Consider the following 24,161-nt stretch of genomic DNA (forward strand, 5'->3'; position numbering starts at 1 on the left):
AGTAGAGCTAGAATAATGTCAGGAGCTAAAGGGCTAGAAGCCAGTCACAACATGACTCAGGAGCTGAGAAAAGGGATTCAGAGACCTAAAAGCACCTATCAGGTATGTGGAAAACCACATACACCAAAACTGTAAAGACCTACAATCCACACCTCAACTGCAAGGTCTTATCAGGTCCTTAGTTTTTGAATAAAACTATTTACAGCCTGCTAGGCTGAAAGCCCGGCAGTGCTTAAGTGGTATGGTCATGATGTGCTAAAGAGGTTTCAGTCCCTACCATATGCTCACATATTTCACTCACCTTTCATCTCCGTATTCTATTTTTGCTGAAAATGCCCTCGACCGTGAATTACAGGAAAACACCCTTTTGCAGTATTAGACTTCATGTTCATGCAAGTGGGTAAAGGAAAACTACTGAGCCAGCTTTACTGCAGCCTGAAGCCCTAATGAGAGGTCTGATGAGCCGCCCACACCGTGTGCCGAGCCCACCTGAGACGCAGGTTTGCAGCTGCAGCAGCCATGCAGTTTGGGGCTGCATGGTTGCTGCAGCTGGTGCCTCCATGGCTAGCTGAGAACACCTTCCTCGACCTGCTGGCTGACTGCTCTTCACTTCTTGTCCCCCAGAGCTGCTGGCAGCGCTGCCCAGAGGGGCCAGGAATAAATCACTGCTTTCCTGCCCTGAGATACCACTCTTCTAGGGCTTCCTTGGAGAGACTGGAAAGTATTCTCTGCTTAGGAGAAATAGAGATTGTGTTCGTCTGTCAGAGGCTATTAACACCTCAGTTTCTAAATACCTTTCTCAACTTCAAGAGGAGTTGCTTCCCCCACCCCTCCCAGTGTTAGAAGGGACTAATTATTGATATTATTTAAAAAAAAAAAACCTATTAAAAACACAACATATGCTCAAAACACCTGGCTGGTATAAACTCTAACCTCTCAAAGTAGCAAGTAATATATTCTTCCCATTATGACAGCTTAACCTGACACTTCCTCCTAGATCGGGTCAACTCAGTGAATTTTACATTTAGGGTAAAATCCCTCAAGTTTGCCTGAAAGCATTGGTTTTTGTGTAGCAATTTATGATTTTATAGAAGAGTATACATCATGAGTTTACAGAAGTTTGGATGTTAGTCCTGGTTTTGTAGTTCTAAGAAACCTGTAAATAAGCCAGGAATTTCATAGAGATGACTCAGTCCTTTTGCTTTATATGCTTCTCTCTCTTACCGTCTAGTTCTGTCAAGGTCCAGGCACCCTAAACAGAATTGTTTTCCACTACAGCAAGAGCAGGAATGAAGGGATATTTCTGTTCATTCAAGGTGCAAAAATATTGGTACAAGTCTTTAGGGAAAGAAGATTAGAAACTAGAAGCTTTCTCCTTTCCTTTTCTCTTTTCTCTTTTTCTTTTCTCCCTCATAGCTTCCAGTTTCTTCACACAAAGAAGTATGTCTCATCTCTTCATTTTCGTATTTGGTTTACTGCTTTGCAAACAAATGCTCTCTGACCCTGAATATGTTTTTCTGTGCCAAAATCAAGTTTTTGTTAAATTAAAAAAAAAAAAAAAAAACCCAAACGGTTTTGTTAAATAGAAATTCTCATCCCTTTCCTAAATAAGATTTTTCTGGAAGAAATGAGAAGAAATAATGAGAGTTGTAGAACATTAAATGAAAATGAAATATGTAAAGTTTACACATTAATCTCCATAAACTCTTCTTCCAGATTGTGGAGTAAGGTGATTCTGTTTTACGTGGAGAAGGCGGAGTCTGTAAGGACAATTTCTTTAATGGGATTTGCAGACAGCAGAGGTGGGAGGTGTGTCCTCCTCTCTGCCACCTTCCCAGAGCCCTGTGTCTTTTAGGGCACGTTCCCACATGTTCGCTCACCTTAAAGGTGTTTTGCCTGGCTTGCTCAGCTGTCTATTTCAAAATTGCTTACATATACTTTCCAGATGAATTCAGAAGTTCAAAAAGAAGGATGATTCCTTCTAAAGCCTAGATTTCAGAATCAAAATAGTAGAAGCCTAGGACCTTGATGCTGTAGGAATTCTTCAGTTGCTGTACAGGGTCTTTTTGAGGGGTAGGCTGCTGGCAAGCTACTTCAAAATCAGACACACCTTTGGGTTGGGCTATTTTGGAAACTAAGTAATTGATGAGGCTCAAGGTATGGTCTGCTAGGAACAAGTGATTTTACTGTGTGTTTTTACACACACTTTGATCAGCTGATGCAGTTGACTGACGGTCTCTGGAAGTGACTGAGGGCGGAGGAGTGGTGACCTGCAGTGAGCCTTTCCTGACTTTTCCCCAAAGTGGGCATTGCTGGCTTTCAGGCAGCTAGGCAAGAGAGGAAAAGGGACGTGATATGGGGGTACCTTTATTTGGGGAGAGCAATCCCTTCTATTCCCGGATATGGAGTGGACTGAGTCAGAAGCTGCAAGGCAAAAAATCCTGGGATAAACATCTGGATGAAATCTACTTACTCCAGCAGAAAAGGTATGGTGCACTTCAGGCTTCTTGTCTTCTCTTTCTTCTGCTGCTCTCCCTGTAGCTGATTCTCACTCTTCCCCCTTAGGCTTTTCTGCCAGTAGATAAACTTTAAACAACCCTGGAGCACTTTTCTCTATCAGATTTCTTCTTTCAAGGTGGAATGCTTCTGGAGTTCCAATCTTATCTGCTTTCACAGGTAGATTTACCAGGTTGCAATTGAATTACCCTGAGTGCAGTACTTCAGTCACAAATTAATAATGTATTCTCTTGTCTTTCCTGCTTCATTGGTAAAGCTCGCAGGAAAATGCATGAAGGTTTGTTTTTAACTGTTATTATTATCGTTATTATTACTGTTATCATTATCCTTAATATTATTATTATTATTAGGAGTGTGTGTGATGTATAGGCTGCAGTCAGCTGAAATAGTGGTGCTTTTTTGTCAGGATTTTGCTTTCTGCCTCTCTAAAGGTTGCTCTTACTGTGGGATAGAGTAGGCTTAATGCTGTTGAACGTTTTGGGGGTCAGTCACTTTCTGGGTCAGACTGTGGTTTCTCAGACCTCTGACCTGGGTGTCAACACGTACAGTGACTCCTCTTAGACCTTAGATTATCCAGAAGATTGGCTGTGTCCCCATGTGAGCACTGCAGGCTGTTTGTTACTGCTGTGCAGGGTTGCTCCCTCCGCACACAGAGATGTGGGACTATTCATGGAAATACAGCTGGATCTGGTTTTCATTGTCATTTCTGCATGCACAAATGCTGCAGTACTCAAATAACAAATTGCTTCCAGTTGCTTGTAAAATCTGTTTTTTCTTTCCACGCATAACTCTGAACATCTGTGGGGACAAAAAGGTGACTGTGTGGGACAGAATCTATCTATCTGTACATATGTATATGTACCTATAAGTATAGAAATATGCAAAAAAGCAGATTAAGAGGGACAAAAGTACACCTTTAGGGAAATAATTATATCATTATCTAGCTTCTGACCAAGTAATAAAGCCTGTTCCAGTTTACTTCAGAGCAGTGGGACTTAAATACACTTAAAATGGGAGGGACAATGGGAACAACAGTGTTTCTGTGGAATGCTAAAGTGTTTACATTTTGATGTGTTCATGAAAAGCATCACAGGTAATTGAAAAATAAGTTCTCAGCAGGTTCTGTAAGATCCAAATGAGTACAAAATAGAAACATAAATATATTAATATATCAAATTAATTATATTGATTATATGCTAATAATTAATACTAATAAGCAATAAATTGTAATACAGGTTTTTTTAAATGATTATAACATTATCTTCATATTTTTAAGTCAAAGAGATGTGGAAGGAAGCTCTGCTGATCTCCATCTAACATCCCACTTGAAGCTGAACTATTGCCAGCAAGAGATCACATTGCTTTAGCTCTGTCTAGCTCAGTCTTGAAAGCTTCCCAGGACAGAGATTCCACCACACCTTTAGGTACCTGTTTCAGTGCTGTAGTAACTCCCAGTGAAAGAGTTTGTTTGGGTTGTTTTCCCAAATATTCAGCCTGAGTTTGATGATACTCCTGTCCCTTGTTTGCCATCTGCTGTTGCCAAGAGGGGTTTGGTCCCTTCCTTTTTGTTGCTCCCTTTCACACAGGCTAACACAGGTTAGGTTAGGGTTAGGGTTAGATTGCCACTTCTCTTTGCTCGTTGGTCCTCATGAGTCGTGTGCTACATGCCCATGAACATCTTGTGTGTTGATGGAGGAAAGCATAAAAAATGTTAGTCATATAAACCCTTCTGCATAAAATTCTCTTAGATCACTGTAGTAAATCCCACTGGCCCCAAAGTTGATGTTTCTGTGTTTCTTTATAAAGCTCTCTGTAAAACACATGCAGTGTGCCCAATATTCTCTGTGAAATCAGGGTTGCATGGGGACATGCTTGTGCCCTTCCATTTTAGTTCCATATGTTTCCCACAGCTTTCAAACAACACAAATTAGCCTCCTGCTATTTGGTCACAAACTACGTGGTGCCAATATGTGAAAAGTCTTTTGCTAGAGAGGGACAGGACCAGTTCTTCCTTCTATTATCCTACTCTTTCCTTTCTTTTCCCCAGGGATGCTCAGAGTTTGAAGAGAAAAAAAAAGATGAACATTTTGCAGAGGACTGGTTTTATTGCTTTTGCATTTTTAGTTATATACAGATAGAAAAACACAGCAGGAAGACCTTTGGTGACTGGTGTGTGGGAGCTGCTCTTATGAAACCTCTGCTTTTGTGGAAAAACTGTTGTAAGCCAAAAGGGCTTTTGCTGCGTCCTGTCATTTTGTGGTATAGAACTGCAGTGTTGTGGCTTCAGCTTGAGTTCTTAGTGAAAATGGTGTTGGCATACATACAGTAATTAGCAGCGATTGGATTCTACTATTGTCTTATTGAAAGACAGTGGTAAATATGTTACTATTTAACTGGCATTCTCTGATGGCGCACTGAAAGTCTACAAGAGAAGAACAAAGCTTTTTTTTCCTGTTTGACAACTGGTGATCATACCAGAAAACTGATTGTTTTGGTAGTTGTCACCTTCCCTGGCATTGATGTTCAATCTCTTTCTTTGTGTGAAACAGTCCCTTGAATCTTACTAGCAGTAGATCTCAGCATTATTCACAGAAGGGGGTTAATATTTCACTCTATAATATTTCCCCAGGGGAATCCAGGTTCAGAAAATGCAATGCAATCTCCTAACACTGCAGAGAACTTAGAGTTTATTTGGCCTTAATCTTCTGGTTCCTCTCTGTTGAAGACTCTCCTTTTTAAACAGCGTGTAGCTCAATGTGGAGCCCCAGGGAACAGTGGTCACATCTCATATATCCTCTCTAGAATCATCTTTGGAAGCAAACCCTGGGATCTACACAGCCTGAAGCATATGAGCATAATCCCTCAACATAATTCATAATGATGGAGTACAGAAAGCTGAATCCTTATGAAAATTTGGGCCTGGTAGAGGTGAAGAAGGATCACGTGTCTGTCACAGTGTGATAGATCCTCTAGAAATTACTTTCAGTGCAAGAGTTTCCAAGGAAATGTGAACAAATTCCTCCTAGAATGTGATTTTAGAAAATCCACCCTATGAGAATTACACTGTTCATAAAAAATAAGCAATATATAAATTAGAACAAGTGAGTACATGGTAACAGTACCTGTAAAAGTATAACAATAATGTAGTATTTTTCCTCCTGCTATTGCCTGTATTCATAACTCTGATTGATAAATAGTAAGTAACACACACTTGGCATAAGTTGCAGAGAGCTATGGTCATTCCAAAGATGTCACAATAAAACATTTGGTTTCCAAATTCCTTGGTGGCTCTTTGGTGTCCCAGACATATTAGTGAGGTGCTTTGCTTACCCTGGAAACAAATGTGGCACAAATAAAGAGGCAGCTCAGCCCAATGCAGGTAAACTGGTTTGTTTAAGAGCTGTGCAGGGACACAGAGAGCCTTCAGCTCCTACATAAATCTTTCTCAAGCTGGTAGTGAATGAGATGTTCCCACAGTTTGGCTGTTCATTTGTCCAAACAACATTACTGAGTTTTCATCCCAATTTAAAGTAGGATTACCCTGTCTTGAAATCCACAATGCCTGTCAGCATTAATTGGTTTGTTTGCTCCCAAAGGTGACAGTGAAATAAAGATGCCAGCTTTCAGTTCCAGCACTTCATTTATAGCTTGTTTCAACAACTGTGCTTCTGAGTAGTCAAGATGCAAAGAACAATTGGCTGCTGCACGGAAAATAAAATCAAAAGCATCAATAGCAGCATTTCTGGTCTTTTCTTCTACTGATACTACTTCACCCAAAGGAAAGTTTTGAGTCTAATATTGGAAAACAATCTCCCTAATTTCACAAGCATAAAGGTCCTCCAGAAGACATGTTTCCCCAGCAATGCACCACACACACAAACCAAATCTCAGCCTAACGTGCATCTCAGGCTCATAGATTTAGGAAATTATTTGTAGATTCAGGAAGTTATTTGATTTCCTAAACTTGGCTATAGGTTTCCATATAAAGAAGAAAACATGAATTTTTTGCCCTGAATCTCCCCCTCCCCCAAATTAAAAGCTGATAGAAAAAAAATTATTACACACTGGGTAAGGAACACAAACCTGGAATAAAACTGCAAGAAAATCCCTGTTGAGGAGGGCTGGAAGTTTTGATGCAGAATGAGGTTATACATCAGAGAAAAAATTTGTTTTATGACTGCTTCAGTGATAATAAACAACAACTAACAACTTCTGAACCATTAAAACAGTTCTAGCATGTGATTATTCTTACGATGCTCTCAGATGCAGAATTAGGAAAAAAATGTATTAATGCAAGCAGAATGCCCTGCTGGAAATGACTGATCAAGATTTCTATTGCTTTGTGTGGCAGATAGTTAAATATCTGAAGGGATAAGAATTCCCTATCGGTTTCTTGTCTAGTAACATTGGCAATTATTAACCTGTTTAATTTATTTCCAGAGAAGCTCTGTTTACTCTCAGCTGAAGGGGCTTTGACATACATGAGCAAGAGGTCCCAGTTAACTTGCTGAGTCTTATTGCTGGTGCTGAAGAAATTTGCTGACCCTGTTGATTGTCCAAGCCCCTGTTATCTGGTTCCTTTTCACTTCATGCAATTATTCCCTAACTCCTGCTTTGGCATTTTGCTGGGTGGTTGCTTTGATCCTCTTTCAGCTGGTTGGCTTCCTCTGAGCAGCCCTCTGCCCTCCTGAAGGCTGTCTCACATTTACATGCACTTGCTAGCAGAAGGAAGGCAGAAGATGAATCTCCTCTGGCAATTTCATGATTCATTCTGGAGCATGGATGTTCTGAGCACAACAGGGAAAGAAGAGAAAGCTAATATAATATTCTGATGATGATTTTATAGCTTAGGTTAAAATAATTGGTTTAGAACCCCAGGAACTGACTCTCTATTGGCATAAAGCTTGAAGCTGGAAGCAAACTTAAATTAAAGCAAAGAATGGGGAAATTCCTTATAGTAAATGATTGAAGTTGCAGAATCTGATAAGGGAAGAACAGAAAGAGATGCTTCATTACATTTCTGGTGAGTTCAGTCGTGAAATAGAATCTTCAGATTGGTTGTTGTCCAGATGGTTCTCATACTTATAATATTTCCCTGCTCTGAAAGAATAATCATAGCAATCCAAATTATTCTTTTTATAATGAAATTAAGACTTATTTACTAGTCTTTGCATTCTCTATCTCTCCATAAGTGAAATGAGCAGGCTGCACTCCAAAAGTGCTTAAGAAGCTAAAAGGGTACATATTACCAGCAGAAAGTGCTTGTGAAATCTTTAACCTTGTTTAGAACTGTTTTACATGACTACCTCAGACAGAATCTGACCCACATTTTATCTTCTCTTTGTTTCACAATGGGTTTTCGGGTGTTCCTGATTTTGCCCTCACCTATCTTGGAAAAACAGCTCACGGCTTCCCTCATTGAATCACCTGTGAAGAAAACTGGCCGATAGTAAGGCATGACCAAGGCTCACTCATGCCTCCACACTGACACATTCCTTAGCTCAGCAAGAACAACCCCGGAGCACATCCAGGCAGATACTCTCGTGGTTCTCCTTGCCCCTCAGAATTACTGGTTTGCCATGGAGCTGTGCTTAGCCTAAACTGATCCTGTAAGGCAACATCCAGTCTGCCTAGTGTTACAAACTTAACTTAGCTGGGTAAATCAGGAGCTTAGTGTTCCTTGATTTCATAGCTGTTGAAGGGGATGAAGAGGATTAGAAGAGAAGCTTAACTTTGATGTGCTGAATTATCCGGATATGTTTGCTGAATCATTTTCTGAAAGCCAGCCTCACTGTTCAGTGACATAATGGTACTTTCTGGAAGCTAAGCATCTACTGTAGGCAGCTCTCTTAAGAGACTTAAGTTACAGATTCTGCCAGCTGCTGCTTTGACACTCAGAGGGGCCCAAGTAGTGAAATGCAAAACTCTGTGCTGTGTTTGACCTCTCAGGAAGGAAATTGGTTAAATATGCAGAAGTTAAATAATTGAAAATGTTTTGAAGGTTCTAAATTCAGGTGACTTCATTTAATTTTTTATATTAGCAAATTTGCTTCTCCTAGTTTTTGACATTTATATGCTCAGTACATTGCTGTAATGTATTAAAAATTAGTTGATAATTAGAATGGTATGTTTTAAATGAGGTTAAAATGTTTCCCCAATTATGAGACAGAAAATTAAATGAGAGTAAAAGCGTATGCCAGGAACATGTAACTCAAAAACCTTTGAGACTTCCCAAGCAGTGTGCCATGACATTTGCCAGTATTTCTGAGCTCCTTTTCTGGTTTGCTCTTTGGCCTGAGATCTCTGGCATTTTAAGCCCAGTTGGAAGTTGCTGCAATAAGAAGAAATGTTTGACAATTTTGCCCTCAGTTTCCAAAAGCTGAGCATAGTATTTTTTAGGTGCCTTCCTTGTTAGCAGTATTGTGATTTAATTAGTTGTTTACAAGATCTTTGGTAATTTTTGAGAGAAAGATATTGTGTTTGTGTCCTCCCATGTCATCTCTTGCCCAATCCTCCTTCTCTCTGAGGTCATTTGAGGGATAAAGGCTTACCCAGTAAAGCATCAACATATTAATTGTAGCATTGTTTATGCTATTGAAACCCCACCTCTTTCCCACTTCCTGCCTCTGAAACTTGTCTTTTCCAGAACCACAGTCTCTCTTAGCCAAAATAGTGGCAGAGGTGGCAAGCTGACTTCACTAACACTGAATCTTAAGACTTGTGCTTTGAGTGCCTCTTCATTTAGTTCCTGTTTGTTTGATCCTAGATGCAATCTCCTCATCAAATCATCTTGTCATTAGTTAGTAATGAAATTGACGCATGAGTAAGCTATAGAAGGAACACTTCCCTAACTAGGAGTGTGAAGGACGTATAAAAATATCTCAGAATGGCTCCCTGATTTGTTGAGGATGGTTCTTTTGATCCTGAATGTTTTTATTTCTCCTCTGCTTTTTGGGGGTTTTCTAGTTTAGTTTCTAGTGGCTTAGGTAGTGGGGTGTTTTTGGTGACAGGAAGTGCTCATTTTGTGGAGTGATAGACATGATGCTCAGTTATGCTTTGATTACTTGTAGCCCATGTCCATTAACTTACACTTACTCAAATGATTCTGTTTATTGGTATAATTCTGATATTTTTTGTTTTGCTTCATCCCCCAAGTTTTCTCAAGTGCCTCCAGTATCTTTCCACTATAAAGGAGAGCAGAATTCTCACATTTCAAGTGGATTAAATCCAGAGATAATGGCATATAAATTTCTTATAGATTCAAGGTCTTGTTTTTCATAAGAGAATAATTTAAAGCAAAAAACACATATTCCTGTGAGCCAGAGAATTCATGTTGCCTGCTTTCCTGTTGTTTTATTGTTAAACTGTCCTGTACTTAAGATGCCTGAGTTGTAAGAAAACATTTTTTGCAATGGGCCATTTATATTTTCTGTGTCTCTGATGTGGGTTTTATTGTGGCTTATAACAGAGTTATATTCACAGGTAATGTATCCTCACATCAGTGTTACTACTTAATGCAAAGCACCTAGTGCTTTATGTAGGATTTATCCCCAAAAACTTGTAACTAAATAATGCCAGAATACATGGAACAACACCAGGAGGAAGCATTTACTGGATCTGCAGGTGTATGTTTGACTAATGTATTTGGCCCACATGGGTTTTTTAGGAGGAATGCTTAAGACAACTATTGCCAGTTGTTAGACTGTAGTAAAGGGACAGATAGAGGCTGGTAGAAAAACAAGGGCTGGTGTTATCCTGGTTCATATCAGCTTGAATTTGTCATTTTCTACTGTAATCCTTAGACTTATTCCTCATTGCAGCCTGACCTGGGCCACGCTAGATAATTAAGATCAAATTAAACATCTGTACTAGAAAACAGCAGGGGTGAGATAAAAGCACAAAATTTTAATTTGAACAGAGATCTGAAACTGACCTTGTCTTGTTGGGAGAGAGGAATCGCTTTTTTATTTCATACTGACAATTCATGAGACATAATTTTTTTCTTTTGGTTTGAGAGTCTTGAGTCTTTCCTCCCCTTTAATCTTTATCTCCTGAATATGGATACTTATAATTCTTTATTTGTATAAAATCAAGAAATCAAAAAGCCCACCCCAAACCATTTTTTAATTTACGATTTAAAGGGCGAACCTGAAAATACTGAAGGATAACAGAAATATTTGCCTCAATTTATAGATTTTGTTCTTTTTTTAATTTTGTGTGGCCAGCTCTTGATTTCGAACATTGGCAAACCTTGTTTGGATGCTGAACAAACACTGCAAGCTCTCTTCAGGTACTTATACAAATTGATAGGAACACTGCCTGGAGCCTTCTCTTTTCCAGGCTAAACAGTCACAGTTCTCTCAACCTTTCCTCACCTGAGAGGATAATTTTTTGGTTCTCATGATAATTTTTTGCCTTTTGCTAAACTCTCTCCAGTAGCTCCCTCTGTGTTTTGTACTGAAGATCCTGAAATGTGGATACAGGGCTCTAGGTATGGCCTCACCAGAGCTGAGTAGAGGGGGGGGTTCACCTCCCTTGACCTGTTCTTTGCTTCCAAAGACCTTGCTGTAGTGAAGTTTGGTGGCTGTACTTATGAATTCTTCATCAAGCCCAACAGATATACTCAAATAACCCAGATCCTCATGGAAGACTCAAGGACATGCTTCAGCTATGAGTGAACCACTCTGTCTGGAACGTGTTTGAGTGCATGCTCTTTCCCTGGACATTAACATATTTCAGTTCTCAACAATTTCCTCGGTTCTGTCAGCACTAGAGAAAAAAAGTAGTATAGCTAAGTTTGTCAATGTTTTCTCCATAACTTCGTATATGGAAGAACTACATTTCAGAGCTCCGTCTTTTAATTATAGGAAGTGTTGCTAGAACACAGATGGAATCCTTGTTTTCTGTTTTCTATCCACTGTGGGAGAAATTCAGGCAAAACCTTTTCTTAATTTATTGTGCTGTGTGAAGAAGCAACTGGCTTTTTCTGGCTGCTGAGATAACTGCTTGCAGAAGGGCTTCAATGACCCATCATTCACTATTTCTGTGCCTCAAAAAGTGGGATACAAAAACAATAAACATTTTGGTTTAGACAGCTTTCTCTCTGCTGCCACCATACGGCTCAGCACCAGTAAGCCAAGAGATTATGAACTTCAGTGTGTTTTTAGAATTGCACTGCTCTGCTTTTTCCTGTTCTTTTTTTTCCCTCTTTTGGTGCATTCTAAGACTACCTCAGATGGTAGATATACACTGCTGATTTTTCCGTGAAAATGTTCAAGATACAAACTGTCTTGAGCAAAGGCCATGCTAGCTCTGGAGACAGGCACCATGTGTTTAACTTTGTTCCTTATCAGCCACTTTTTCTTGACTCCAGGATCTGGGAATCCCCACTCCTTCAGGCTGCCAAAGAGAACAACCTTGCTGCCATTAGGAAACTTCTCACTGACGGAACATGCGATATCTATCAGAGAGGTAACTGGGAGTACTTGAAAAAAATGGTTTTCTGTGGAAGGCAAGAGCTTCCTACAGTGAGCAGCTTGTTAGCTTTTTAAAAAAATTGCATCAGCAGACTCAGATGACTTAACTCTATGTCAGCAGCTTTGCAACAAAGTGAGTTTTCCGACTTGGTTGTGCTCATGCGCTTCATGCGTGAGATCAGCTGTCACTTACAGACACCTGAAGTTTCTGCTCAGTTTTCAGATTTTGTTGAAGTGAAGGACAGAGACTGTGCACTTGTGTGGCTGTACCAGGCACTACTCAAGGGAGGACATAGCCCTCCTGTAATTCCCCACCTCAGTGATTCTAGTTCTGCTTTTTCTTTTCTCTGCTTTTTGTGCAGTTGAACACCTTGACAATTCTCATTTTTGTCCTACCGTTTCTAGGCGCAGTGGGAGAGACTGCCCTTCATGTAGCTGCCATGTATGATAACTTGGAGGCAGCAGTGGCTCTGATGGAAGCAGCTCCTGAGCTCATCAATGAGAGGATGACATCAGAACTTTATGAAGGTAATAACACTGGGAATGAGGATGGGCAGGATTCCCTGCAGGAGGGGAGAGGAAGTGCTGCTTGTACATTTGGGAAACTGGCTTATACGGTTCCTGGTTCAATATGTTGCTGAAATGTTACACGGCAAAACCAACATGAAAATGGCTTCTGACCTTTCTTGAAAGGTGCAATTATATTAAACATGTGCAAACATGCAAAGGCCTTGACCAGGGAATTGCAAGGGATTGGAAAGGGATTGCAAGGACATATATAGTTTCCTTTCTGACATACTCATTTGTAAAAAAAGGGATATCTGCCTGACCTCACCTAAAAGGAGAAAAAGGAGTTATTTGGTTGAGAAAATTAGAAATGTGGCCACTGCTTTTGAGGCTAGTCTCTTACCCAGGTTTTTAAAGAATGCTTCTGGTTGAGTACACAGAAATTCCAGTCTGAATCTCAAAACCAATAAAATAATAATGTTAATAATGGGGTTTTTAAAATTCTAAAGCCCAGTTTGAAGAATTAGAGGAAGTCTTTGGGAGTCTTGTCTTGACCTTAATCTTCATTTCTTATTAAGGAAATCATAGTCAATCTCACAACTTTCTGTTTGCTTCCCAGAAGAGTGACATGTCTTGATTTTCCCTAGGAAAAAACAATCTAGAGAATGCACCCTGTTGGGGTTTCTTGGCAGTTTGTAAAGTCAGTTGTAAAAAATTACTGAAAATATTTAAGTAGAATCAAACCTCTGGAAAATCTCTAGCACGACCCTTTGCACACAACGGAGATAACTTCAAAGCCAGTTCCTTTAGCTGCTGTCCATTTGCCATGACTGACATGTGAACTGCAGGCTGCTGATCAGCCTCAAGCTGCTTTCTTGAAAGACATGGTTTTGTTTCTGTGTCCTGCAGGGCAGACAGCTCTCCACATTGCAGCAGCCAACCAGAACACCATGTTGGTGAAGGCTTTGCTTAAGAGAGGAGCCAATGCCAGCACAGCAAGGGCCACTGGGCACTTCTTCAGGCGCAGCTCCCAGAACCTTTTCTATTTTGGTACTGCCTTAACTTCTCCCCTTGCTGCTGCAGGAGGGAACCAGCGGAGTGGGAGGGGACACGGGGGAGCCTTACTTTAGTCCCCGTCTAAAGTGGATAAACAGAGGCTCCTATCTCCAAGTGTCAAGACATACACCTTTTAGCAGAGAGTAAGACTTCCTCTGAGCGTGTGAATGTTAATGTGAAAACAAATAATACAGATTTTATAGATTGGCTTGTATGCAAATAAATACATATATAAAAAAAAATTGTAATTTAGTGTCTTCCTAGCAGTGAATTACTTGTCAACCTTCTTATGGAGGTAAACCACTGAAAGGAACATTTCCTTTTAATGTTGTGTGGGACAGGTCTTCTTTAACCTTCCTGATTAGGATGAGAAATGGGGCAGAAAATTTACAAGTTTCCTAAAGTAACTCCTCCTTTCATATCCTATGGCTTCATAGCATGGGTAGCTTTCCCTCAGCATGCTTCAATCTCTTCTACCTCCTGGATCCTTAATGTTGTTTCTCCCCATTCCTTTAATTTCAGGAGAACATGTTTTATCATTTGCTGCCTGTGTGGGAAATGAGGAAATTGTGCAGCTGCTCATTGAAAATGGAGCTGACATTAGAGCTCAAGATTCTCTGGGTAAGTGCTGTGGGGCTCAGTGAATTACCTGGAGTGGATCTGGACATTTTAATTCAGGCTGTCACCTGTGCATTCTTCTCTCACTAGAAACAGCTGTGGGATGAGGGATATGAGGAAAATAAAAGCCATCAGTCCATTCTCAGTCTTTGGACAGGGCTGGGCTATTCCAGATACTTCATCCAGTCTGCTTCCTTCATAGGTAACACTGTTCTTCACATCCTGGTTCTCCAACCTAATAAGACGTTTGCCTGCCACATGTACAGCCTGATACTTTCCTATGACAGAAACAAAGAGGGACCAGGGTCACTTGAACTGATTCCTAACAATGAGGGGCTTAGTCCATTCAAACTGGCTGGAGTTGAGGGCAACACTGTGGTGAGTTTGTGTGACACTGGTGCCTCTGTACAAAAGAAATGGAGACCTTGAAATAACATCACTCAGAGCAAGGGTGTTTGTGCATGTTCTTAGTGGGTAAGAGATAGGTAACAAGGTATTTTTTTCCAGAAATCTTATGTATGCCCCAAAAACCCTTTATAAGACATTTCTTTATCCTAATGAAAGAATTGAGTCCTTTAAGAATAGATATTTTCTCCCAATTTTTGAAGCATTTGAGTTAAACAGGTATTAACAGACACATTGAGCCCAAGTAATTTTTCGAAAGGCTCACAGAAATTATTGTTTGTCTAGATTTCATTACTTAAAATGTGACACATGGGAGACCTCTTCAGATACCCACAGGCATTTATTCACAGACAAAATCTTAGCATTTAGTGCAAACCCTCATCCTTCCACTCACTGAAAAGACAAAGGTGGTTACTGTTTCTTCTGTGGATTCACAAGGGATAGGATAATTTCCCTTGTCACACCATCAGAAAAGATTCTGATGTCTTGTAGAAGAGTATTAAAACACTTTTTTCCTAATAGACATGCAATTCCATCTGAAGTCAAGTAACTTTAGTAGTTTGATTAGAATTTAGAGTCAAAATAACTCATCCTTTACGTCGTGCATGAGCTAATAATCAAATGGGAATCTGAAAAATTTCTTCCACTTCTTAACCTTCTGTAATTGTTCCCAAGAGATAGGAGAACCACAACAGCTACCAAGTTCAAGGAAAACATGTCATAATTGAGAGTTTTGAACAACTTTATTTGTTCTCATTGCAAATACACTATATACTGGAGAGCTTCTGACATCCTTGCCTCCCTTCTTTTCTCCTCAGATGTTTCAGTACCTCATGCAGAAGCGGAAGCAGAATCTCTGGTCCTTTGGCCCCTTGAGCACTGTGCTGTATGATATCACAGAGATTGACTCCTGGGCTGAAGATCAGTCCTTCCTCGAGCTCATAGTATCCACCAAGAAGAGAGAGGTACTGCCCTGCACGCATTTTGTGTGCAGGCCATGGTGATTATAGAAAGGGAATAATGATGAGTTTGAAGGTTCAAGCTCACTCATACAATCCACAGAGCAAGGACTTTGTACCGTGAGCTGCAGAGGACACATGAAGTATAGGGGTTTATTAATGGTCTGGCTACATCTGATGCTTTACATACAGTTTCTTCTGTGGTGTGATAATTGGAGGTTATTGAAAGAGCTAGGTATGAACAAACTACAGAAAAGGGTTTTCTCTCAGCAGGCTCAAAGATACACTAAGAACCTGTAGAGTAGCCCTAGCAAGTATCTTCCTGTACCTGTGCTACTGATTAATTCTCGGAATAACCCTGTGAGACAGGAGTACATTCAGAAATCCTAAACTGGAGTGCATTTAAAAACCACTCATTGCTATTATTCCCTTTGTTTAATGACAGGTTATGACTCAAAACAAAGTGGGCAAATTATCTCTGCTGTAGGCTCAAAAGCTTGTAAAGGGATTAATAGGACAAAAATAGCTGAGTGTAATGGCAAGCTTTGATAGATCTCCCTAGGACTTTCAAGGTACACAACCCTATCAGTTGTAATGACCTTAAATAATCCTAACAGGACAGGAAATGAATCAGAAGACACTTCAATTAGCACAGTTCTGCCCATCCTGTATTATTTCCACCTATCAAAATTTTAGTCAAACCTTTCTAACTAAAGTTTGTGCTTCTGGAGAGCTTTGCTATGGAGCTGCTATGTCTGTGGAGCTCTCATTTGCTCTTAAGTGCAATCCTCTAAATTTCTATGAGTGGGGATAGATATGGAAATCCAGGGAAAAGCACTCCATGTCAAAAAATATAACAGGCTTAGAAGTTGTCCACTTTAGAAGACTGAACCATAATTCTAAAAAGAAAGCAGAATATTGGGCCTCTCTTATCCCAAAACATTCATACAGTGCTTGCAGATCCAAGAATCCTAATTTCAGCAGATAAGATGTCCCCAAATATCAGGAGATATAATGATTTCTTTTCCAGAATGCTCTTACTTACCTGCAGTTGCAATTTTTTGATGCATAACTAGTAATTATTTTTTGCAATTGATATGTTTGGCCCAAAATGTTTGCTGTCTCTCTAGAAGAATGCCTTGTGTGACCCCATCCCATGATCCCCTCCCAGTTCAATATTGGACTAGAGAAGCACCTTTAGCCCCCAGGCAGAAGCAGGTTCCTCTTGGATTAAGGGGAATGCATACACACATAGGTACTAAGATATATTTTCTGATCCTGAAGTGGTTGAAAAGTAAAAAAAAAAAAAAAAGATGGAAACTAAGCTACGGGAAGATTATAGTAAGCTTCAAACTTGTATTATCCCTTTGAAAATGAAATTTACTGCCCTATGCAAGAATTCTAGAATGCTGACTTCTGCAGAAACCACAACACCCATAGGTGGATTCTCTCTCATGCAGTTTTGATCCTTTATGATATTTCATAGGCTATTCAAGAGTTTTGTTAGAGTCACGTCCATTTATGGAAACATTCCCTGCACTTTGTGTGCTCAGCAATTTTTGGCTGACTTAGAGGAAACAGGGCATTGTAGCAAGAGAAGAAAAACATCCAGCGTGCATCTAGTAGTTTTTCTTTAAAGTAACCCAGTCACAAAAATTTGACTCACATTTTCTTCTCACTTACTGCAGTGGGCCCCTAAACAACAGAAAGTAGATCTAAAAATATATAATAAAGTGTGTGGCTCAAATTCATAAGTAGTAAAGTACACCTGTCTCTCCTACTTATGCTCTGTCAGTCTTCTAGTATAAGCTGAAGGCTTGATATAGACAATTCAATTAATTATCACCCAGATAATAAGGCAGAAACTGAAAAGGCAGTATTTTTACATAAGCCATAGAGCATCAGACAAGTACAAATATCTTTCAGAAAAATGTTTCTGTTTTCTTATTTTAAAACGCCTGATACAGAAACTTGCATTGTTGTACTAACAGGAATATTCTGTCATCCTCAGTTCTATGTTCCTACACAGAGAACAAATTTATTCCAGTATCTAATATGCTTTTCTTGTACTTCCCACTGGTACTCAACAGCTGTTCTCTGCAGGATATATTTCTTTTTTCCAAAGCTCTTTATTGTCAGACTGAGCAAATCCAGTGCCCACTAGACCATTCCACTTTTGCAAAGTAAATTCAGTTTCATAATGCTGAATAGGGCAGATGAGAATAGTTTGTTAACACTCTGTCAGAAAACTTGTGAATGCTGTTGAAACAGCACACTTTTGGCAATTAATTCCTTCTTTCTCTCTTCCTCAGGCACGCCAGATCTTGGACCTAACACCTGTGAAGGAGCTGGTGAGCCTGAAGTGGAACATGTATGGTCGTCCCTATTTCTGTTTCCTGGCCTTATTCTACATCCTCTACATGGTGTGCTTCACCATGTGCTGCGTCTACCGGCCTCTGAAACCCCGCACAGGCAACAGAACCAGCAGCAGGGACAACACAGTCTATGTCCAGAAAATGCTTCAGGTACTGTGGCTGTACGAGTCGGAGCCCCCATTGGGCAATTCCCATCTAACCTACTTAACTGGAAAGGCCAATCCTTGCCCAGTCCTCAGCTGTTGCAGCTGTCCTCCTCCCTTCTTTCAGCCCGCTGACCTTTGTCAGGGAGGAATAGGAGGTGTGCTCTGCTCTCCATTGCTGTGGCTGGGCTGGTTCCTCTGGCATTGCCAGGTCTACTCATGTTTATTATAAGTAACAACAGGCTTTCTTCTCCCCCATCCTCTTTTAAAATTTACTTTCACTTTATTTAAAATTTAATTTTAACTTTCATTAACTTTTTTTTTTTTTTCAGGAATCATATGTGGCATATGAGGATGAGCTGAGGCTGGTGGGGGAGCTGATCACAGTCATTGGAGCTGTAGTAATTTTGGTCCTTGAGGTAAGAGAAGCAGCTATACAGTTTCAAGTTTCATCAAGGCAGATTTTACTTCCTAGACAAACACGGATTTGTGCTCACTGCTTGGTAGGGCTTATTTGCTTATTCTGAGTGCTTCAACATAGGTCTATGGCAATAGACATTGCCAACAGTATCTATTAGATGAGACAGAGACTGTGGCAATGTCCTAGTAAGACTCCAGCTGCGGAAGAAGCAATTAGAAGGATTGGTCCCACTCTCAAATACTGTCTGCAGGGTAATCCACAGTTCCTGTTAGCACCATCCATGGTCCAGCTGACTCCCAGATGTTGCTTCACCCAGCACCCATAAATATTTAGGGGTGCTGGCTAAAGTGATTTCTGTGCATAAACAGAGAACTTTGCAATTAGTTGGAGATCAGTTACTCTGTGGACTTGTAACAGGAGCCTTTCTCAACTACCCCCCCACATGATTTTATTATAATAGGAAATAGAAGATTGAAACTTTTTTTAGAAAACTGAAAAAAGAGGAACTGACAATAAAACAGGTCTTGTAAACAGCTTTCTGTCTATATGGGGTGCATCAGGCGCAGTGTAACCAGCTGGCCAAAGGAGGTGATTGCCCCTCTGCTCTGCACTGCTGTGACCTCAGCTTGAGTGCAGTGTGCAGTTTTGATTCTATGGTATGTTCCAGAAGGACAAGTCCTTCTTCCTGTGCTTAGTCAGGACTCTGGGGCTAAGGCAACAACCAACACAGTGTGAATTATAACAAACTCCTTTGATTCCCCAAGAAGGTCTTTTTTGTCTTTGCTACTGAGGCACCTCTCTGTGACAAGTCTCTCAATCTGCCCAAGCATTCTTAGATTTTTCAGTGATCTCTGTCACCTGTCAAGAAGGGCCCACCTGCCTCAACCATTCTGATATTAAAGTAGCATAGAAATCCATCAAAGGAGTTATGGCTGACCTAAAAACCTGTGAATATTGGTGGTTGCCATGACATTTAGTAGTGGTGTGGAAACTGTCTGAGTCCTTAAGCTAACAGAATGTCTCTCTTAGATTCCAGATATCCTTAGAGTTGGAGCTGCGAAATACTTTGGACAAACAATCCTAGGAGGACCTTTCCACATAATTGTGTAAGTAGAGAACATAATAAATCTAATAAATATATTGTCTGTCATTTTCCCCACTCCTGTCTTTTGCCAGATGAGTCACTTCCTCAATTTTCTTCAGAGTATTCATTCTCTGGATTTATTTCTCTTAATGGCTCGGCTAATATTTCCTTTACTGAACATTTTTTCGCTGTCCCTTCTTCCTTGCAGCATCACATATGCTTGCATGATCCTGGTGACCATGGTGATGCGCCTCACCAGCACAACTGGGGAGGTGGTGCCCATGTCCTTCGCCCTGGTGCTGGGCTGGTGCAACGTCATGTACTTCGCTCGGGGCTTCCAGATGCTCGGACCTTTCACCATCATGATCCAGAAGGTGTGAGACACAAACAAATATGGGCTATCCTCGCACCTCTTGGCAGATAGGGAGAACTGTAAGAGTACTTTCCCCCCCTCAAGACTATTTGCTTAATTTTGCATTAATGTCAAATGGACAGGTTCTTGTCTGCACACAGACGAGAATTTTCACATTCTCTCTTTAGTGCAAAGGTTTCCTTTAGTCTGCTCATGGTCTTAGAATCTGGAAAAAGGTTTACCTGGGGTGGCACTGTGACTTGGTGGAACAGCTGGGCCTCATGGTGGCTCTGCCTTTGCTCTACAGATGATATTTGGAGATCTCATGCGCTTTTGCTGGCTCATGGCTGTGGTGATACTGGGTTTTGCATCAGGTGAGTCTACAAAGAGAAAATAATCATATGTTACCCCTGCCAACTGCTTTGGTATGAATTAAGAGTGTGGGTTTTGATTAAATCTCTGACTGACTTCTGAATAGCTGGGAAAACTGGTGGTGATATTTAGCTTCTTTTTCTTTGAGCATGGTCACCTTCCCAGTACTGACTTCTGTTCTCAAACCATGAGTTTGGTTTTCAATTCTTGCTCTTTCCAGGGTCATAGAAACTAGCATAATTCAGATAATTCCATATATTTTTAAGTGAAGGTAACATACTGCATTTATGATATTTGTCTGTGGAAAATTTGATAAACAATTGATTTGATTAAGCTTTATCGTATCCTTACGGAGGATGAAAAAATCACTACTTTGAGAAATAAATAATCAAAGTAATTTTGGGTCATTTTATCATGGAGACAAGTGTTTCTAATCAGGAATTTGTCCTTACCTAGAAACACATGCAGGTCCTGCCCAGGCCATTTTTTTTGGTCAGAATCTCTTAAAGAATTCTGTTACTCCTCCTGGAATGTAATTCCTGTTGTTAAACTCTCTTTTTTTCTCCTCATTTCTCTCTTCCAGCTTTTTACATCATCTTCCAGACAGAGAACCCTGAAAACCTTGGGCAGTTCTACAACTATCCCATGTCCTTGTTCACCACTTTTGAGCTGTTCCTCACTATCATTGATGGCCCTGCAAACTACGATGTGGATCTGCCCTTTATGTACAGCGTGGTGTACTTTGCTTTCGCCATCATTGCCACCCTCCTTATGCTCAACTTGTTAATTGCCATGATGGGTGACACCCACTGGAGAGTGGCCCACGAGCAGGATGAGCTCTGGAGAGCCCAGGTAATCTAGTTAAGGTGGGCATTCCTACCTCTTTCAAATAGCAGCTAGAAGCCCATCAGCCTTTCTTGTCCATGCCATGTCTCCCTAGGAGTTTGTTCGCTATGCATGGAATCTCTTGTTAAATAGAATTGAAGTTGCATCTTTTTTTTTTTTTTTTTTTGTAAATCACATTTCTGTGTAACTGAGAGTTAAATCATAATTATAGGGATTGAATGACGAGGGGATAGAACACTAGGTAATGATTACAGGAAGGCCAGAAATGTCTTTCGATGCACTAAAAGTAGTTGGCCTGACTGTCTTGGTCAAAAGGCAAAGAAATTCAACCAGTTCTATAGCTAATCAAGAGGAAATCCATTTCCTCTGCTTTTCTGTGAGAAAGAAGTCAAACAAATGGTAAAATGTAGTCGTGTGGCCACAGTGGCAAGTTCTGATGACAACTAAAATAGGTATACATGCTGTCCTCTTCTCTAGCTTGCAATTAATTACCCTAATTATTTCCATGAGGTATAAAAGGAAGGAAATGGAACAGTGTTTTAAGACCACCATTACTTCTTCAAAACATGTCACAGTTAGACCTAAGTCAGTGATTGCCTTATTTGAAATGGAGTATAGACTCTATAATTGTTTTTTCCCTTAAGGAGCTGTAATGAAGTACAGCATGGATCAGTGCTCATGAAACTAATGTTTTTGTGAGTGAGGCTGATTTTTTTTTTTTCTAATTCATCTGAGCATTTTCTTTTTCTCATTCCAAAGGTTGTTGCTACTACTGTGATGTTGGAGCGGAAGCTGCCGCGGTGCCTCTGGCCTCGCTCGGGAATCTGTGGGCGGGAGTTCGGGCTGGGGGACCGATGGTATCTCAGGTGAGTTCTCTCGGAGTGTGTGATGTCAGGATCCAACAAGAAGAACCCAGTGTATGGCTGTTAATGGAGAGCCTTTCCAGTGGTCTTGGGAGTGTTTGAAGTGCTGTCCTTACAGACAGACCTCAGTCTGTTTTCTGTCTGTGACTGATAGACAGACAAGCACTGTCCCCCTCAGAAAGCTCTGCTGTGCATTTCCTTGTGAAATCAGCTGATGCCTTCTCATCCAGTAGTCACATTGGGCAGACCCCAGAAACTGCAGGGGTTATAAGACCTGAATTTTTCCTTCAAACTTCTTGTAATGAGTGTCCCTGAACTTCACTGCTGTGCTTGGTTGGCCATCCCTGTCTCTTGGATACATGAAATGGCAGAGGCAGAATCAATCTATCAGGCATTCAACAGCAATAAACACGTTATACTTTGCAATGACAGTGTCAGGTGGCAAAGACACAGGTCCAGGATTTCAGGTTAGGCACTGAACTGAAAAACTGTCTGTAGTCTGGATAACACTATTATTTCTCATTATTTCTGATTTTAATCAATATTTTTGCTGGGTGAGAAAAGAAATAACTTTTGGGCATTTGCCTTTTCTAGCTGTGCCATCTTTTGCTGATAAAGCCAGAAGGGGGAGTGGTGGCTGTATGAATCATAGAATCGTAGACTCATAGAATATCCTGAGTTGGAAGGGACCCACAAGGATCATCAAAGTCCAAACCTGCAGAAAGTCCTGGCCCTTTACAGGACTTTCTGCAGGTTTTACAGACAAACTGAGTCTTGTGGATTTTCATATTTACTGGGCAGAACAATCAGACCTAAAGTGGTGCCAGTATGCAACACTTTCAGTCCAAGGCATGGAATATAGAAATATATTGCAAGAGCAATGTCCCAGAAATTCGCTGAGAATAATTGAGATTGCCAATTATTTACTGGATGCTGTGAGAAAAGAGTGCTGTGATTTAGTTCTGTCAAGTCACATGGGTGTTCCTTGTATATGTGTGGGATAGTAAGTCAGAAGAAAATCTCTAAGTAATGTAGAGGATTGGTGGAAGTGGAGCATTTAAATAAAAGTTCAGCAAGAGAGGAGTGACATCCTGAGGCTAGCAGCCATAGAGTATCAGAGGAGGAGAGTCAAGAACAGAGAAAATAAATTAATATATGCATATATATGAATATATGCGTATATCAAGGTCTGCCAGTTGCTTACAGCTGGCAAAATGGAAAGGGCAAATCATGACTGGGAAATGAGTGAAAGGACAAGAAACCATGGACAGACAAAGGTACTGAAGTCAATGATGAGGATGAAGATGTAGGAGGTAACTGTGCTAGCAGCCTCTAGCATCCTGCTTATAATCAGTTTCCTGTGCAGATTTTTCTGGAATGTCTTTGTCAGTAGGCTTGTTTTTTGGAGGGGTTTTGTTGATAAACTGGCACTTTTCTACTTCATTCAGTTTATATTTTCTAATCCTCTTCCAGAATTGAAGACAGGGTTGACCCCAGCAAGCACAAGATGATGCGGTACACAGAGGCATTTAAGGTTCAGGATAGGGATAACTATAACAAAGGTTCAGAAAAGCTGGAGACCAACGGGGACACCTTGTGCAAGAAGGAAACAGACAGAGCAATGTCTGCTCTGTCACTGTCACGGAGCACATCCAGAACTAGTTCTCACCGTGGCTGGGAGATACTGAGGCGCAACACCTTCCGCCAGCTCTGTGGAGAGGTCGGTCCTGCCGTGGATGAGGAGGTCTATGATGTCTAAGAAGCCTCTATTTTCACTCCACAATATGTGAAGTGGCCCTTTTGCCATGACAGTTGTCTTCTACAGCTGTTCATACACTCCCCATCACGCCACACACATTCGTCAGCCTTGGAGAACTCTGCTGGTGAAGATTTTGTGAGCAGTTCATGACATCTGGGCTATGGCAAAAGAATGCAATCTTTTCTCTCCTACTTGTAAGCATCTTTGCAATTGCACTGATATTTGCACCAAGCTGGTGGGCTTATTGAGCTGTGTATGCACATGATCAAAAGAAGCCTGCAATGGGATTTCATCCATTTACAATGAAGTGATCACAATAAGCCCTCTTCCAGACTGTTACATAGAGTATAATCTTCCCCCCCAGTTTCAAAAAATTGCAAGGCTCTCATAGCAAAGAATGACTGAAGT

The 24,161-nt window shown here is 40.6% G+C and overlaps 1 protein-coding gene across 1 annotated transcript; it reads left to right on the forward strand.

Annotated features, from left to right (window-relative positions):
* Positions 1 to 2,355: 2,355 nt before the first annotated feature.
* Positions 2,356 to 23,753, forward strand: LOC121355883 (transient receptor potential cation channel subfamily V member 5-like). Its single transcript, XM_041471709.1, has 15 exons — positions 2,356 to 2,486; positions 11,891 to 11,988; positions 12,399 to 12,521; positions 13,410 to 13,550; positions 14,079 to 14,177; positions 14,377 to 14,552; positions 15,398 to 15,544; positions 17,851 to 18,063; positions 18,389 to 18,475; positions 19,507 to 19,583; positions 19,770 to 19,935; positions 20,221 to 20,287; positions 20,869 to 21,137; positions 21,891 to 21,997; positions 23,468 to 23,753. Exons 1-15 carry the CDS (start codon positions 2,356 to 2,358, stop codon positions 23,751 to 23,753), a joined length of 2,187 nt encoding a protein of 728 aa, XP_041327643.1.
* The last annotated feature ends 408 nt before the right edge of the window (positions 23,754 to 24,161 follow it).

This window comes from Pyrgilauda ruficollis, unplaced genomic scaffold, assembly GCF_017590135.1.
Source record: "Pyrgilauda ruficollis isolate IOZ18807 unplaced genomic scaffold, ASM1759013v1 scaffold274, whole genome shotgun sequence".
Classification (NCBI taxonomy): domain Eukaryota; kingdom Metazoa; phylum Chordata; class Aves; order Passeriformes; family Passeridae; genus Pyrgilauda; species Pyrgilauda ruficollis.